This window comes from Jaculus jaculus, chromosome 11 (assembly GCF_020740685.1).
Source record: "Jaculus jaculus isolate mJacJac1 chromosome 11, mJacJac1.mat.Y.cur, whole genome shotgun sequence".
NCBI classification, from domain to species: domain Eukaryota; kingdom Metazoa; phylum Chordata; class Mammalia; order Rodentia; family Dipodidae; genus Jaculus; species Jaculus jaculus.
The window spans coordinates 111,890,425-111,908,194 of NC_059112.1; the positions used below are offsets into that span (position 1 = coordinate 111,890,425).

Consider the following 17,770-nt stretch of genomic DNA (forward strand, 5'->3'; position numbering starts at 1 on the left):
TGTCCACCTTCCCGGCTGGGGCACCCAGGAGCAGCCACGCAGCGGTGGCGAGATGTGCTGAGGAGGTTCCTGATGTGACCCGCCTGAGCCCCAGGGGCAAACGCTGGGTTTCATTGGGGTCGCCCGCGGCACCCGCTCCAGCCCCGCTCACCTGCTGGTCGATGCCCACTGCATCGAGACCATCGTACATGATGTTCACCCAGCCGTCCTTGGACGACAGCACAAACAGGGACATCAGCGCCTGTGTAGTGAGGTAAGGGTCGGTGGCAGAGTGGGGCTGGGGCCGCGCCCATCATGTCCCTAAGTCAGCCACACAGCCAACCGACACACGGCTCTGCACCCACCTGACCCAGGTTGTCGAAGTTGTACTTGCGTCGCACCCAGCGGTAGTGGGCGGCCCGGCACTCAGCCTTGGTGGAGATGTTCCTGGTGTCCGCACCGTCACAGTAGTAGAACTTGCCCTTGAAGAGCTGGCCAGGAGGAGCCATCACCCCAGGTTGCCTGGACCAGTCACTAGCCCACAGACCTTCCCACTCCAGGCCTCTTGGCCAACCCCCCCCAAGCCTGGCCTGGGCTGGCACTTTCAGCCCGGCTGCGTGTCAGCTCACAGCCTACCCGGGAAGACAGGCGCCAGGTCACTGTGAGGGACTCACGGCCGGGGTGGGATGCAGGATGGGTCCCTGGTGAGCAGGGCTCACGCACCTGCACCCCGAGAATGCCAAAGATGATGAAGAAGGCACAGCAGATGAGGACGATGTTCCCGATGGGTCTCAGCGAGGAGATCAGGGTCTCTACCACCAGCTTGAGGCCCGGAGCTCGACTGATGACCCTGGGCCCAGGCACAGGGGACAAGGCATTAGACTCACCCACAACCGCAACCGCAACCACCACCAGGTGGAAGACCCAGCCTGGGCTAAGGCCCGGGGTGAAGCGCACAGGTAGTCTGGGCCACTCAAGTGGGCAGAGGCTGGCCCGGGCTTTTGGGTCCTTTCTAGAGGTGTACGGCGGGGTGGGGGGCGGCTTCCTCCCCCTTCTGCTCCCACCTCAGAGGCCGCAGGGTCCTTAGTAGGCGCAGCACACGCAGGACGCCCAGGATCTTGGCACCACCAGCTGAGGCCATGGCCACAACGATGTCGACCAAGGACACTAGGACAAGCAGCCCGTCCAGGACGTTCCAGCTGCTCTGCAGGTAGGCATGCTCGCCCCACAGCAGGCCCAAGGCCACTACCTGGACGGGGGTTGGGAGAGAGCACAGGCTTGGCAGAGGGTCTGGGAAGGGGCAGGGCAGTGTGGCTGAGGACCTGAGGGCGAGGGGCCACAAGGCTACCTTCACTGTCATCTCGACCACGAAGATGGCTGTGAAGATGTAGTTGGAAACACTGAGGAAGGCCCGCTCCTGCAGGGAGAGACTGCTGGGAGGGCATGTCCACCCCATTCTGCCCCACCCTGGGTGTCCACCACCTGGGACTCACGGTGCTGCCTGGGTCGATGTCCGGCCTCTCCAGGGCGATGGTGATGCAGTTGAGGAAGATGAATACAAGAACCACGTGGTCGAACATCTTGTGTGCAATCACCTTCTGGCAGGAGACGCGCAGCCTGGCAAGGTGGCCGGGGTGAGCGTGGCCCAGAGACCCCGCGGCCTCCAAGGCAAAGCGCTTCCCATGATCCGAGCTCACGCTGCCCTCCCAGGGGGGCGACAGGCGCGTGCTCCCTTACCTGCTCTGTGGCGGGAAGAGGTAGAGCGCCCAGGACTCGCGGCTGCGGCACCACTGAGGGGTGTAGGGCTCCAGGACCTTGTGCAGGCGGAAGCAGCAGCTCTGGGGACACAAGGAAGCGTTTTGTAAGCCTTTGTGCCTCCCCCCGCCACCTCCCACCTTAGCCTGGCCTCTTCCTTGCGCCACTCCCGGACCCTTTCACCTTACCTTCCCTATCTGGGCAACAGGAGGGTGGCCTTGCTGGGAGGCCACAGGGACAAGTAAATGGATCAGGTATGGGGAACTGTCTTCTTGCCAATAGGAGCTTCCCTACATAGTGACTGCCTCCCTTCCTCACCCACACAAGCAGCTCCTAGCAGGTGGCTGACCACAAGGACCCAGCACCCAGGGCCGCTGGGTCTGCTCTCTCCCTCTCTCTTGAGTCCCCTTGGACAATGCACTGAGTCCCTGCCTCTGGCTCTGCTTTGGGGAAGCAGCTCTGAGGCAGAGGGGAGGAGTATGGTTGGGGAGTGGGGGTGCTACCTCACATCGCCCCACTCACATCCTCCACATCGTCGTCAAACTCCGTCGAGTCCTCCTTGTGGCTGTCGATCCGCAAGAAGAACTCACTGGGCAGGGCCACCATCTGCCCGTTGCAATCGTGGAACCTGGCAGGCAGGAGGGCCGCAGGTCTCGGGGGCCGCAGGTCCAGCGTGCTGCGATGGTCCAGCGACTCAGCCCGCCGCAGTGGGGTGGTGCGGGGCCCAGGTGAGGCCTCTGGCCGCGTCCCTGCGCCTGGCCTGCTGTCCTCAGCCTCGTCGTCCGTGCTGCCCTTGCCCTCGCCAGACAGCAGGGACTCCCGCTCCCCGCACTGGGTGCGGCGCTTGAGGCTGGGTGCGCGGCCCAGGCTGTTCCAGCTCGAGCGCCTGCTGCTCCCGGCGCTGTTAGGGCCCCATGGGGTGCAGGGAGAGCTGCGGAGGCTGGTCTAGGGTGTAAGAGGCAGGGAGCAGGTTGGAGCCGGTCCGGGGCTCCCAATACACCTCAGGCTCCCCACACAGCTGAGGGGCCTTTCCCAGGGTACAGCTGTCAATGGCCATTATGTACATCTACGGCATACCTGCTGTATGTCTGGCCATGTTTGGTCATCCCACCTGCAAAGACCCTACCCAGCGACACTACAAATACTGCATCTTCAACACCTAACTTGGCTGGATGTGGGTCACAGCAAGAACTAAGGCCCAGCCATGGCCACAGTGACATCCTCCAGTCAGCCTTCAGATTCGCAGAGAGGCCTGGTTGCTGTCATATGTGGGCATAAAATGGGCCCAGGCCCGGGGCTTCTCTGGTGCCCTGCACTGCTCAGGCACTCTGTATAGCGTCATCATCCTTGCCTCTGGAGGCTCACAGGAGTGGAGATTTATTTTCTGCTAGCCCATTCCTGTGCACCTCTCAGGGACACCTGGAGCTTGGCTGTGACATGCTGTGCCAACGATGTGGTCTGGCCCTGGGGCCTCCTTGGCTCCTTCATGTAGATGTAATCTCTCATCCCCACTCTCCCCTCACTGGCTCCCTGCCCTTGATCTTTTCTGGTGTCCCTCTGTGCACGTTGGCCACCATCTCTACCCACCCTTCCCTGGGCCTTTCTCAGGGTCTCAGGAGCCATGGGTGGCCACATGCATGAGGAGTGGCTTTTCCTGAACACAAGATATCTGGCTGTGAACAAAACTGAGCTACAGGGCTGGAGGGATGGCTCAGCAGTTAAGGCATTTGCCTGTGAAGCCGGAGGACCAGGGTTCAATTCCCCAGAGCCCATGTAAGGCCAGATGCATGAGATGGCACATGCGTCTGGAGTTTGTCTACGGTGGCTGAAGGCCCTGGTGTGCTCGTTGTATCAATCTGCCTTTCTCTCAAATAAAAACAAAATGAAAATCTGAAGTGTAATTGTTATTCTTTGAAATACAAAAACAAGACAAAAAAAAAAAAAAAAAAACCTGACCCGCCTTGTTCGTGCGACCCACAGGCCCTCGGCCTGCCCTGTCACCGCTTTCCCAAGCTGCTCTGAAGTGTCTTAGGCAACCCGTTTCCCGCTGATGCCTGGCCAGCTCCTGTCACACTTGGGAAGGTCCAGGGCTGCGGCCAGCAAGGGTCAGTCACAGGGTCATACACGTGCTCCTATGTGCACAACCGTGCCTCCTCGGGGTCTCAGATGGGGTTGGGGGCTATCATGTTAGAGCCAGGGACGGCACCTACCACAGACTTCTGGTCTCCCAGCTGGGGGTCCACAGAGCTGCTGCTACTGCGCCTCGAGTCCAGGAGGGCATGGGCCGTGTCCAGGTGTGGCGAGCTCTTGGGGGTGGGCATGGGTGTGGCTGCTGTGTGTGTGATAAGGGGAGGAGGCAGGCTGCCTCTGCCCTCCAGGTGTCCATTGGGAGTCATGGCCAGTGAGTACATCTTCATCTCTGGGGGGAGGGTGAGGGGGTGACCTGAGGCTCTAGGGACCCGATCCACCAGGCCTCTGTCTCACCATCCCTGTGCACACCTGTGGCTCGCAGGTCTCTGAGCTTGTCAAAATCCTCCTCCAAGCGGGCAGATGTCTTGTCCTCATCAGTGTCGGATCTGTTGGCATCACCCTGTACCCGTGTGGCACAAGGCAGGAGGTGACTGCAGTGTGACCCTCCACGCCCAGCATGCGAAGGCTGCCACTTGGATGCAGGGTACATGGATGGGCCCAGAGGGTGCTGCTCGAGGCAGGGATGGGGTGTGGGGTGTCTGCCAGTCCGGGACTCTGCCCCCCCTCCGCCCAGGCTCTGTTCTCCCCACTCCTTACCTCTGCCTGGAAGCCCTCCACCAGGATGGCCACCAGCAGGTTGAAGAGAACGTAGTTCCCGAAGGTCATCAGAGCCACGAAGTACAGGGCGGCCCAGGAGGAGGTGGAGGCCATGCCGTTGTAGAGGACCACATTCCAATCCTCCTGGGTCAGGATCTGCGGAGGCATGCCACTGCGGCTGGAGGTGGCTCTCACACAAAGAGACCCTCTCCCGTCTGCGGATGAATCCAGGTGTCCTCCTCGCCCCTGGCCCCTCAGGGCTCTAGCTTCGGCTGCCATGGAGGACCTCATTTAGCACACAGATCCCCCCAACACCAGAAGGAAGCCATACCTGAAACACAGTGACGATGGCCCACAGCAGGGAGTCGAAGTTCTTCCGGTCGGGGACGGTGTCTCCCGTGTCTGTCTTCAGGCTGAACTTGCAGCCAAAGAGGTGCATGCCCAGGATGCTGAGGGGAGTGGGCACTGAGCAGAAGGGGCACAGCAACCCCTCCAGCCAAGTTGAGCATGTTTGCTGGCCCCTCCCCAGCCCGGGGTGGTTTTTTCAGGCTCAGTTCTACAGTTGAAAAGGAGACTACTCTAGCTCTGTGGATCCAGGACACTTGTCTAAGCCCCACTGGTCAAGAAGTGACCTTTGTGGGTTGCTTGCCCTCCCAGTCCCTCACCAGGTGGCCCAGGCTGGCACGTAGTAGGCACTCAGCAAACCCCACCGTGCACTATCTCCAAGTGCCCGCCTCATTTGCCTGGAGAGGGGCCTCATCCCTCCATCTCCCCACCTGTGAGCCCCACAGGGAAGAACTGGGACAGTAGGCAGCAGGTGCCCAGTCCGCACTGTCTGAGGGGTGGTTGGACACGTAGGCGTCTGCTCTGGGCCGGGCCCCGCTCACCTGAAGATGAAGATGAAGAGCATGAGCAGCATGCAGAAGGTGGCCACGTTGTCCATGGTCCTCATGAGCACCACGAGCTGCCGCCGCAGCGCCGGCAGGAAGCGCACGAGCTTCAGCACGCGTAGCAGCCGGAACGTGCGCAGCACGGACAGACCGCCGTCCGCCTGGCCCACGATCTCCCAGACGCTGTGGGTGAGGGTCCCAGGAGCAAGAATCAGCACACGGTGTCTCTGGACACTGGGCCTTCCATGTCTGGGAGGCGAGTCTGACAGTCTGGAGCCACAGTGGCCTCTACTCAATGCCATAGCTGGGATCGGGTCTGGCTGCAAGGAGGGTGCAGGAGGGGCCAAGGAGGCACCAGAGCAGTAGCCTCATTAGCCAGGACCCCCAGACTTCTGAGAAGCCCTGGCTTCAGCCAGTAGGCAAGCTTACTAACCCAAGGTTTCTCCTGCCCCAACCTACCGAAGGTGCTTTGTGCACGCCTTCAGCCCTCCTTGCCAGAAACAAGGGCGGGGTCACCTTAAGTTTCTCGCGTCATATTCTGTTCACATTCTGCCGACTCTGCTGCAGCAAATGCCACCCCCACCCCTGCCAGAGCAAACGCCTCTAAGCTCACCCTCAGGCTAAGCCATCATGTTCCCATAGGAGACAGATGGCCCCATCAGATTCCAGAAACACCTGTGACTGTGCTGCCGGAAGGGTGAGGCTGCAGGGTGTCCCCACCATCTCTCAGGCACCTGGCCAGAGTCCCCAACACCCCCTTACCCTGGCCCACCATGAATGCTGTTATCAGCCTTCCACCCATGGCTGGGCCTCGCTCTGTCCAGTGACTGCTGAGTGGGGCACTCCGGGCCCCTTGGCTAGACAGGGACGGTCCCCACCTGATGACCACAACAATGCCGTCAAAGATGTTGTAGGGGTTCCGGATGTAGCCCAGTGGGCCACAGGCCAGCAGCTTCAGCAGCATCTCCAGGACAAACATGCTGGTGAACACAACGTTGCTGATCTCCAGGGCACTGGTCAGCTCGTCGGGCTGTGGGGCCAGAGCGGGCTGTGAGACCTTGCTGCAGCTCCTGCCCCTGCAGGCACGGACCCGGCAGTGTGTTTACTGCGTCAGGGATGCAGGAGGCTGAGGACTGCCAGGCCCTCAGGAAGACAAGCAGCTGCCACCTCGAGGGGGACACTGGGACCCCAGGACCCCAGGACCTCCCCTCCAGACAGACGCTTGGCCTGCCTGGCCCTCCTCACCCCCATCATGCCAGTCTGATCTTTTACTGTCAGAGCTGGACAGAGGGACTGTCAAGAGCCACCAGGGATGCCCCTCTGTGGATCCTGAAGGACAGGGCTAAGGTGTGATGCTGAGGTAAGGGCCAGGGAGGGACCATGGGTAGTGCCTGCACAGCAGCTCTGACCACCCCTCCACAAGTTCATCCAGTTTCCTCTGCAGAGACCCTGAATAATCCTTCTCATGGACCTGCCTCTCCTCCTGCCTGTGTGGGAGTATGTGTGCACGTATGCTTGTCACATGAGAGTGACCTCCATTGTGCATTCCTGCATGTATGGGGCAGGGAGGGGTGTGTGTGTGTACTCCAGTGTGACCTGTATTGTGCATCCCTGCATGTATGAGGTAGGGGTGTGTGTGTGTGTGTGTGTGTGTGTGTGTGCGCACGCACTCCAGTGTGACCTGTAGTGTACATCCCTGCATGTATGAGGTAGGGGTGTGTGTGTGTGTGTGTGCGCGCGCACGCGCGCACTCCAGTGTGACCTGTATTGTACATCCCTGCATGTATGGGGTAGGGTTTTGTGTGTGTGTGTGTGTACTCCAGTGTGACCTGTATTGTGCATTCCTGAATGTATGAGGTGGGAGTGTGTGCACGTGTGTGTACTCCAGTGTGACCTGTACTGTACATCCCTGCATGTATGGGGTAGGGTTGTGTATGTGTGTGTGTACTCCAGTGTGACCTGTATTGTGCATTCCTGAATGTATGAGGTGGGAGTGTGTGCACGTGTGTGTACTCCAGTGTGACCTGTACTGTACATCCCTGCATGTATGGGGTAAGGGTGTGTGTGTCTACAGCACTGTACATCTGATGGGTACATAATTGGCCACAGATGTATGCTTGTGTCCATGTGTAGCTGTCTTGCATGTGTGTTATCTCATCCTTCCCTCCACAACATAACGTGTGCATGTGTACATGCCACATTTGCACACATGTATGTGCATGGAGAGGATCTTCCAAATGGTGGTGCCCTGCCCAGTTCTCTCTCTCAACAGACGGCCACCTTGTCCAGCTTCCTCGAGGCTCACAGCAGGTGGGTTCCTCTAACTTCCTTCAGGGTTAGAGAAAGCTGCTGGAAAAGCCCAGATTGAAGACAGGAAACCACACTGTTCACTCAAAGCAGATTTAGCATCGGGAGCCGCCTGGTTCCCAGAAGTGCCTGTTCTCCTGGGCTACCCTTGGCTGTCTCTGTGGGTACAGAATGACCTGCAGCATCCAGGCAAGTGAAGGGTGCCAGGCACCGCACCATGCCCCCTACCCAATTTATCTTCCTGGGCAGGAGTCCTCACAGGACCAGTCCATGATGCGGAGTGTTTCTAGCTTCCCTGGAACCCGTAGGGCATAGCCAGTTGACTGGGGAGTGGTGGGGGTCCTTCTCCAGGCAGTCCTTGGAAAAGCCTGCTCCGCAGGCTGAGGTAGTATGGTGTATGCCTGTATATTGTCCCCAGGTCCCCTCACTGGTGGTTGCATGACACCCCACACCCATCGCAGCCTGAGCGAACTGTTCAGTGGGATTGGAGATGCCTGTGTTCACTGATCAGCAGAGCACCTGCCCAAGGAATCCTATATAAAAGTGCCCACATCAGACCTCCCCGGCTCCGGTGCCTAGCCAGCCACCATGTGCCCTGGGGGTCCACAAAAGTTTGTGACTCTTGAGGAAGACACAGGGACCTGCTTCCTGCTGGTCACATGGTAGCTTGTCATCCCACAAGCTCTACCCTGCTTTCTCTGGGGGTGGGTGGGGGAGGACACCCACCTGTTCATGATACTCGACACCCATGCTCAGTGTGTTGACGAGGATGGCCGCCATGATGCCCCGGATGAAGTACTTGCTCTCCACGATGCGCCGCAGCTTGCTGCTGAAGGAGGCCCAGAGGCGGCCTAGGCCTCTTGGCTGGCCGGGGGCTGCCTGCCTTGGCGGCCCCCGCCGCCCGCTCCCCTGGCCTGGCACGTCTGCTGTCGGCGGTGGCTGCATGGGATCCCTGCAGTCGCCATGTTGCACGTCCTGCGTGAACTCATAGACCCCATGGACATCTGAGTCTCCGCTCTCCGAGCCACTGAATTCAAACTCGGGGTCCTCCAGGGCGCTAGCGCAATACGGGCAGCTCTTCAGCTCACAGGTCAGCGTGCCCGGCGGGGGGCTAGGCAGTGGGCAGGGCACACTCAGGCCCGACAGGTGGCTCGAGGCCCGGCCGAGTCCTGAGGAGAAAGGCAACGATCAGGTCCAGCATCCACAGTAGCATCTAGGACCTCACACCAGGACTCTGGGAGACTATGACCTTCACTTTCCCCTTTGTACCACCCCAGCCTCAGTTTCTCCACTGAGAAAGCAGAAGCCTCTGTGTGTCCACTAAGGGCTCTACAAGTCTACCAGGGATGTGGCCTACCCATAGACATGGACATATGGTCCCTCTTGAGGCCAGGCAGAGGACATGCAACATGAGACCAAGGACATTTAGGACCCAGGACACACTCTTGTCAGGTACCACCCACCTCCTGTGCAGGGTAAGGCTGGGTGTCCACTTCCTGAGTGGAATTTGGCTGGCCCCCCACATCCTGAAAAGGGTGTAGCAGGGTCCTCACCTCCTCCAGAGGGTGTGGCCAGGTCCTTACCCTGTTCCCCAACCACATGCTGAATCTTTTCGTAAGGGCTGGGGCCACCCAGGCTCAGAGGATTGTGTCCTGCAGACCCCGGGGTTCCAACTGTTCTCGTCCTCTTGGGCCGGGGGCTGGTACCACTTTTGCTATTGATGGTTCCTGAAGGCAGGATGGTGGGGTAGTTCATGGTACCCAGTCCCGAGGCCAGTTTGAGGCCTGCAGCGGTGGCGGCTGCAGCATGGGCCACCCGTGCCCTCTCCTGCGGCCCCTCCACGTGGCAGTCAGCATGGTAGATGCTATGAACAGACTCTGAGTCTGGCGGCCCGTGGTTTGGGGATGGTGGTGAGGGTGGCCGGCAGGCCCGGACCAGCCTGGTGTCGCCACCACCAGGCTCAGGGCTGGGCCTGTGTGGACTGCCATGGCTGAAGTGGTAATGGTGATGGTGGTGGTGATGGTGGTGGTAGACCAGGTGGTGCACAGAGGCTGTGCGTCTGCCCGCCCGCCGTGGCCGCTGCCCCAGGCTCTGGCCGTGCAGGGTGCTCCTGGGGTCCGCCTTCTTTTGCCAGCGACTTTGCCAGCGGGCATAGAGGCGCAGACTGCGGCGCTTGACTTTGCGGAAGATATGGCCCACGTACTTGAGCAGCTCCTCGTAACAGCTGCCGGGCTCCGAGAAGCTGGCCAGTGTGCTGTCGTTGGACAGATAGCGGGCCCGCTGCTCCCGCATCAGCTGGTTCTCTCGCTGCTTTGTCTCCGAGAACTGCGTGGCGATGACCACCAGGCACAAGTTGATCATGAAGAAGGAGCCCACCTGCAGCAGGGCGGGCGTGACCACGAGACATGCCACGTCTGGCCTGCCCTTGGGCCAGCAGCCAGCTATGGTGGCATGGGCGGCAATGTCCCATGGGATGGCACGCCACAGGTGCTTAGTTTTGTACCTGTGTGTGGGACAATGGGACAGGGACCTCCCTTGGGGTCCAGTGTGGCCGTCCCTCCTTGTCAGTTTCTTCCAAACACAACCACCCACTGTGGCCATGTTGTTCCCCTGTGGGGTGTCCCCACCCCCTGAAGCCAGTCTCTCCTGGAACAAGCTACTGTTGGTCCACCTGGGCATCTGTCATGTGGGCTTACTAAGGACATGGTAGAACAACATCCCTTTCCCTGCTGAGTCCCTTCAGGTAGCTGAACAAATACTGTCTCGATTGGGGACCAAACAGACATAGACCCAAGAGAGGACCAGCTCTAGGACATGCACCGTGTGTGGAGGGTGGTGCTACAGGGACATATATGTTGTGGGGGACTGTATAGTGTCAAGGATGTTGCAGAGGGGGTCAAGTGTACTGTGGAGGGGTTGTGGAGCTCAGGAACACTGTGGGGGCTGTGCAGGGGTTCCCGTTTGCTAGGGGGGTTGTACCAGCCTCTTCCATGCTATCCTACTGGAGGCTGGACAGAAATCCTTCCTACCCCACCCCGGCCTGCAGTCCAGTGGCCCCATCTCTGTGCCACAAGCATTGCCAAATTCATGGACTGCAGGAGGTCCAGAAAAAAAGTGTGAGGCTGCGACAGGACACAGTCCCCCTCCCGCCCACACACCACAGCCACACTCACGATGATGAGGAGGATGAAGTAGATGAAATTGTAGAACGAGTGGGCATCCATGACGTAGTACATGATGTCCACCCAGCCCTCCAGCGTGATGACCTGGGGAGGCAGGGGGCTGGACTCGGGCCCATACCTTCCAGCCCCGGGGCTGTGCATGGCAGCATGCGCCGTCCTCGGAGGCCACCTGCCCTGGCACACACCTGGAAGATGGCAATCCAGGCGTAGCCGATGTTGTCGAAGTTGATGGCCCCGTTGTGGGGGTTGGAGTCTCCCGAGCGGCACACGTTGTAGTACTGGTTCCAGTTGATGCAGGCGTTGCGGCCGGCGCCCCCGAGCTCGGCCTGCAGCTGTCCGTAGGCCTCCCAGCCCAGCGTGCACTGCACGCGCAGCTCCCGGCGGCTGGGAATGTGCGAGCATGTCTGCACGCCGCTGTCCCGGCGGGAGGAGCAGATGAAGGGGTTCTCCTCGCCCTCTTCTGTCTCGTAGTACGGCCTCAGGAAGGTCAGGTTGTTGTTCCTAGAGCGTGGACGGCCAGGGCATGGCCCAGGGTTCCCGGGCTGCACATGCTCCTCCCTCCGCTGCTGACCTCAGTGTGCCATGGTGCCTCCCAGGAAGGGACCTTGGAGAGTGACTGCTGATTCCTGTCCCCCACACCAGAGGCTCTAACGTGTCCCCACTTACTCTGACCCATATGGAGCAGGGCTGGGCATCCCAGGACCTTGGCAGAAGGCAGGACCCAGGTCTACAGGATGGCTATTCCAGGCAGGGGTGGGGAGGGGGCTTAGAAAATCCCTTAGGGGGTGTGGTTTCTAGACTGGGAGGGATTCACATCAGGAGTGGGAGTTGAAGGGCTGGGTCCTGGGAGGGGGAGCCCTGAAGAGGAGCCATGTGCCAGGTAGGTTAAGCCCTATGGGCATGGCTGGGCCTCCTAATGGGGCAGGCCCTGCTGAGTGGGAAAATCTTCAGAGTCTGAATGGGAGGGTCTTAAGGAGGAAGCAACCTCGCAGGGGAGATGGCTCAGGCATAAGTGTGCTGAGCTCCATCCTCAGCACACATGAAACAAAAGCAGGGCCACTCGGGCCGGCCACTCCAGCGTTGGCAGGGCGCGTGTGCGTGCGTGTGCGGAAGGACAGTTCTGTGAGGCTAAAGGGACTAAGGCAGGAGAAAGGACAGCTGACATGCTCCCTGGCCTCTGCATGTGCACACAGGGCACACATATCTGTACACCCAGGTGCGTGCAACATGCACACAAAGAAGGGAGTCCCCCGGGTGTGCGGCCTGCCCACCTGACGAAGGCGCTGTCGAGGAAGCAGCGGTTCCGCAGCAGGCCGGCCCAGAGCTGGACACCGACGATGCCGAAGATGAAGAAGACGAAGAAGCAGAGCAGGAGGACATTCCCCAGCATGGGCAGCGTGTCCAGCAGCAGGGTCACCAGGATCCGCATGCCTGGGGAAGGGCTGGTATTCAGCAGAGCTGCACTCTCCTGGAGGCTCCCTCTGGGAGTCCCCTGCCCACTGTTCACTAGCTGGCCCTCTGCGTGCTGAGGCAGGGACAGGTGAGGCCCAAGGGACTCCCAGAGGGGAGCCCGCTGCAGCCCGTCCCTGCTCTTCCTCTCATAGCATCTCCGGGCCTTGAGTTAACCAGCCAGAAGGCCAGACGCTGTTTGAAGCTGCACCAGGAAACAGCAGCCTTGAAGACCCCAGGCCCTTGAGCGCTGCCATGGGACTTTTTTTATTCCCAGAAGGCATCTTTGGGTCAGAGCTCCGGGGCCCGGTATGGAGGAGGAAGAGGAAGGGTACTGTGGGCTGTATAAGTGTGGAAAAAAATATCTAAGAAGTGGGTCAGCAGAGGCCCAGACATTCTTGTTTCATCCTGGGTCTGCCGGTCTCAGACCTCAGGAAAAATAATTCCATTCCTCAAGGCCTACACAGGGCCAGCCTAGGCTGCAGGCAGAGGCCTGGGCCAAAGAGCTGGGAAGGTGTTGCTAGGATCTTGAGCCCTGGGGGTGGTGACAGAAAGGGTCCCTGGATCATGAGGCAGGGGTCTAAATTGGGAGGGCCACCAAGAACTAAAATGGAGAGGAAGAGTCTCCACAGAGGGCAGACAGCTACAGACATGAGGGTCATGTGTGACAAGGGTCAGAGTAGACCCAAGTCAGACAGCAAGATGCAGTCTTGAAGGTGTGCCACAATTGTTATGAGGAGTATGTGATCCTGCTGGGGAGACGTAATTTGAACAGCAAGCACCAGAGGCATTGCTGAGCTCTGTTGCATGTCTGCTCCAACAGTAGGCCAGGCAGAGAGGCCACAGGCTTTCCTGTGTATTCTGAGCACAGAGGGGATGAGGCAGAGTGCCAAGAGCCACGGGTGCATCTGCATCCCCTCACTTCATGCCCACTGCCGCTCCTGATATTTGAGCCCCTTCTGACCCTGGAAGTTAGGGCCAGGCAGGGTGGTGGAAGTTTGGCTCAGGGTAACAAGGGCACAACGCTGACGGCCTACACTTGGGTAGAGCTGGTAAACCCACAGAAAGTACACGTGCCCTGGAGACTGCCGGGTAAGGCTGGGTGCTGAGGCCACGAATCCTAGGTTAGACATCTGAAAAAGTGGTGTGTATACTCATGTGGACCCCCAAGGCATATCTGTACATAGGTGTGTACACACCTTGCACAACCCCATGAGCACTGCACCTCTCACTACAAAACTGAGCCATACAATTGTCATCAAATAAAATCCCAAGCTGTCACCAGATGCAAGCAGATGACCAGATCACATTCCAAACCCAGAACCACGTGGTTTCCTGCAAGCTCTTTCTCCATATGCAAGCTCGGGTGGTTGGCGGGTCCCTCCTTACTCTCCAGCCCAAGCTTGGGGACCATCTGGGAGGAGCGGGAAGCAGGCTACGGAGTCCTCAGCAAAGCCCAGCCACTTCCGTGTGTCTCCACCTGCCTCAGGCCCTGCTGTGATGACGGGGACACTACTGGGGATCTTCTCAGCCCCCAGCCTCACCCAGATGAGGAGGCAAAGGTTCAGAGTGGCCCCCACCACTCACACTGGAAGCCCCGTCACTACCCAGCCTAGATCTCTGTAGAAAGACCGAGTCCTCTGGGATCCATGTGGCAGAGCCAGAAGAACACAGGTCTGTCTAGCCTGGCTGGGCGTGGCACTTACTGGGCACACGGTTGATGGCACGGAGGGGCCGCAGCACACGCACGGTGCGGATGGCTGAGAGGCTCACGTTGTGTCCGTCCAGTGAGTACTCCATCATGCTGGGAGGGAGGAGCAGGGCCACTCAGGAAGGAGAACTGCCCCAGAGCCCAGACCCAGAAGCGGCAGGCCCACCAAAGGCTCAGACCTCCAAGGTCATCTCTCCTGACCCTATTGCCCCACAGGGACCACCAGCACATGCATTCCACCGGCAAGGGTGGGATGCGCATGAACCCCTGCCTCTCCCAGGCCTGTGCTTCCCCTGGCTGCCCAGCCCCAGGGCTCCGAGTACAGGGGGCAAGGTCACCTACCCAGCCATGACAATGAAGAAGTCCAGTCTGTTCCAGGTGTCGCCCAGGTAGCACTTCTGCCCAAACAGCCCCAGAGCCACCATCTTGATGACCATCTCCACCGCGAAGAAGGCAAAGATGAAGTCGTCAAAGGCCTGGTGAGAGGGGAGGTCAGGATGGGGGAGTGAGGCCCCCAGGGTCCGCCCAGCCCTCCTCTCTGGCCTGTGGCGTCCACCTCCAGGATGCTGCAGCGCTCTGAGCGGCACTCGACGTCTTCACAGGGCCGGAACATGCCCAGGGTCACGCAGTTTAGCATGATGACCAGCATGCTGATGTGCTCGAACCACCTGCGGGCCTCGTGTTAAGGGCCACATGCAACAGACAGGTCCCCCCTCCCCAGGCCCTGCCCCACCAGGACCCCCCTTTCATGCCCAGTCAGTTGGTTTTGCCTTTCTCCCTGGGAATGGGAATGCCTATTGATTCAGAACATGACCACCAGGTGGCGGCGCTGTGGCACCATGCTGGCTCCCATTGCTGGCCCAAGACCAAGTTCTTCGAAGAAAGCCACTAGCCTCTGCGGGGGCCCCTGCCCTGTCTCACATCCTCAGATGGCCTAAGAAATCCTGCATTGAGACAGTGGATCACCTGAGTTCCAGCTGGGGGCATCTCAGAGGTATTCAGCATCCAGCAGCCTCAACAGGGACTAAACTTTGCCAAAGCTGCACACAGAGGTCTTGGTCACAGTGGGGAGGACTCAGGGGTGGGGACACTGTACGTCTGCAACACCAAGAATCCCCATTCCACCCTACCTGCAGGTCCGCCCACTAAGTCCTGGGGTGGTTTTTCATGGCTGGTCAACTCCTGCCCACACTGAGGGCACCAGTAGGGTGGGGGGGGGGGTGACGAACATAGGGATGTCCACCATCAGCAAGGTAGGCTTTGGATTCTAGTTTCCTGTCAGGGGCTGCAAAGATGGCTCAGCAGTTAAGGCACATGCCTGAAAAGCTTAAGGATCTGGGTTCATTTCCCCAGTACCCACGTAAAGCCTGATGCACAAGGTGGCACATGTGTCTAGAGTTCATTTGCAATGGCTAGAGGCCCTGGCACACACATGTGCTCTCTCTCTTTTGAACAAATAAATAATATATTTTAAATAATTTCACGGCAGATGGCGTTCAGCAGACCACTTGCCTCTGAGCCTCAGTGGGCCCTACGCACTAACAAAATGCCCTTGAAGACAAGAGCAGGGAGCCCTGTACACCACATGGCCACACCCCTAGCAGGAGAGCTCCTAGCCCATGGTGTGGGACACAAGTTGAGATCTGTGTGGCCTGGCAAAGACCATGGGTCCAACCCCTGGAGGCGGTACAAGCCAGAGCTGTATAGCAGGGACAGGATGAGCCTAGGAGGCCTCCTTAGGCGGGAGAAGGCTAGGCTGCCCTATTCGCAAGGCCTGGCTTGATACTGAGGCAGGGGGAAGGCTAGGTCACCCATCTGAGGGCCTGTCTGCACAGACCTGACCCTGACCTCTCTCCCTTCTACACAGCCAAGCCCCCATCCAATAGCAGCACCGTGCACCGTGGCTCCCAGCCACCAATGTAATTACATGCTCCCACCGAGAGCGTCATAATTACACTTAATGGGTTCAGCAGTAACAGGCGCCTCTGCTGTAATGGGGCTGTGGAAAACAGAAATCAGCCTCCCGCTAGCTAGCCCAGCATAGGCCTCAGCCGCTTCTGGAGTGCAGGCACTCCTGGGTCACAGGACTGCAGAGCCCCACCCCACCCTGGTGCCCATCCCCACCTGGCCAGGGCACAGTGGCCCCAAGTAGCTCCCACACACTCCACACACCCGCCAGTGCTCAGCTTCCTAAAAATCCTGCTCATCTGTACCATTCGTGCCCCTGGACACAGAGGTGGCAGGGCTGGGCTGGGCTCACAGAGAGCCCTGGGCACCTTGGCCTCCAGCCCTTGTAGTAACTCTGGCCCAGAGAGCTGTTCTACATTCCTCCCCGAGGCACCTTCAGCACTTAACTGCTACAGTCAGCAGCCAGTGGAGGGAGCCCCGGCAGGCAGCATCTGAGTGCATCCGTGTGGGGCTCTGTGGTATGCTGTACTTTCCATAGGTAGGGGTGCTCCTCTGGGTTAAAAAGAGGTGCACAAAGCTGTGGGGAGATAAGCCTTGCTAATTCACTGTGGAGGGCCACAAGGCAAGCTCCAACAGGGAAGATGGTCATACCAGGAAGAGGCAATGGCTCCCAGACCTGACTGGATCCTGTGTACAGGTGGAAGACCCTCTTTCCATGCCTGTCTGTCACCAGTGTGTGTGTGTGGGGGGGAATGTCCTGCCCTGCTACTCTGACCCACGCTTTGAGCCCTGTCCTGCCCACTTCCCAGCAGAGGCTGTGTCGGTGGAGGTGAACTTTCTACTTCACCTTGGCTGTCCTCAGCCCTCAGACATCAGGACCCAGGACTTGGGCCTGCCCAGGACTGAAGCCCCTTTTGATTCCTTCCCCTGTCGGCTGGTTTCCATTGGGCCTGCCCACATTCACCCACTCCCAGACTCCTTTGGAAACCCCTGGAAAAAGTCTATGGCGGAGTTGAGTGTCCTCCGCTGCTGTGCGGATGTCTTTGCAGCTGGCTTGCCACAGTGTCTATTACCCTGAGGGGCCTACTGCATACCTGGTGCTCTCTCCCCACACAGCCACCTCAAGGCTTATACTAACACTGGAGCACGAACTCCTGAGCCTCTGGACCCCAGTCAAGACCCTGAGGAAAAGCACCACGTCAGTGGAAGGGGAAGACACAGGTATCTCTGGAGTAAGGGAGGCTTATAGGGGTGGAATGAACTAGGTCCAGAGCCCAGGGCTGCTGCTCTGTGTCAGGCACAGACCTGGGCATTGTCTGGATAAGAGTCCCTCAGCCTACTACACCAGTGAAGACACCCCTCACATGTCACATGACCCCCCCATTATGTTCAGTGGGCAGGTGAGGGCAGGTGGAGAGAACCAGTCACACCATGTGGAGCCGGGTAACTTTCAGAGGCTTAATTACAACCATTGGATTTCCTGTGTTTAATTAAAATTCCTGTGGGCTTTGAAATGACTTCTACAAATTAGAATCAATTTCCGCAGGGGGTCAGAGGAAACCAGACAAAAGTGTAGACAAGAGTACAGCTTGGGCCTGGCCACTAAAGGAATCACCAGGGGACATGGCCAGACAGGGGCATAGACGGAGACCAGCCAGGTGGGCTAAACCAGTCTCTCCCAGGCAGTCTCACTCAGACAGCAAGGTTTACATCTGGCCCTGAGGCACACAAGCAGAAAAGAACTGAGAAGCCCAGAGGGAGGCTAGCCAAGGGGGAGGGAGCCTCTAGACAGCTGATTACTG

The 17,770-nt window shown here is 59.1% G+C and overlaps 1 protein-coding gene across 3 annotated transcripts in view; it reads right to left on the reverse strand.

Annotated features, from left to right (window-relative positions):
* The window catches only part of Cacna1h (calcium voltage-gated channel subunit alpha1 H), a 65,072-nt gene that overhangs the window by 10,732 nt on the left and 36,570 nt on the right, over positions 1 to 17,770 (reverse strand). For all 3 annotated transcript variants that reach the window (XM_045161318.1, XM_045161317.1, XM_045161320.1), the window contains exons 2-23: positions 14,617 to 14,728; positions 14,403 to 14,536; positions 14,056 to 14,153; positions 12,172 to 12,331; positions 11,086 to 11,401; positions 10,892 to 10,984; positions 9,302 to 10,094; positions 8,445 to 8,887; positions 6,290 to 6,441; positions 5,409 to 5,594; positions 4,853 to 4,970; positions 4,522 to 4,677; positions 4,234 to 4,324; positions 3,945 to 4,153; positions 2,257 to 2,679; positions 1,717 to 1,817; positions 1,473 to 1,596; positions 1,328 to 1,396; positions 1,044 to 1,228; positions 703 to 829; positions 345 to 470; positions 152 to 241 (exon numbers count right to left, since the gene is read on the reverse strand). In XM_045161318.1, coding sequence (XP_045017253.1) covers positions 152 to 241; positions 345 to 470; positions 703 to 829; positions 1,044 to 1,228; positions 1,328 to 1,396; positions 1,473 to 1,596; positions 1,717 to 1,817; positions 2,257 to 2,679; positions 3,945 to 4,153; positions 4,234 to 4,324; positions 4,522 to 4,677; positions 4,853 to 4,970; positions 5,409 to 5,594; positions 6,290 to 6,441; positions 8,445 to 8,887; positions 9,302 to 10,094; positions 10,892 to 10,984; positions 11,086 to 11,401; positions 12,172 to 12,331; positions 14,056 to 14,153; positions 14,403 to 14,536; positions 14,617 to 14,728 — 4,306 coding nt within the window. The remainder of the gene's footprint in view (positions 1 to 151; positions 242 to 344; positions 471 to 702; positions 830 to 1,043; positions 1,229 to 1,327; positions 1,397 to 1,472; positions 1,597 to 1,716; positions 1,818 to 2,256; positions 2,680 to 3,944; positions 4,154 to 4,233; positions 4,325 to 4,521; positions 4,678 to 4,852; positions 4,971 to 5,408; positions 5,595 to 6,289; positions 6,442 to 8,444; positions 8,888 to 9,301; positions 10,095 to 10,891; positions 10,985 to 11,085; positions 11,402 to 12,171; positions 12,332 to 14,055; positions 14,154 to 14,402; positions 14,537 to 14,616; positions 14,729 to 17,770) is intronic.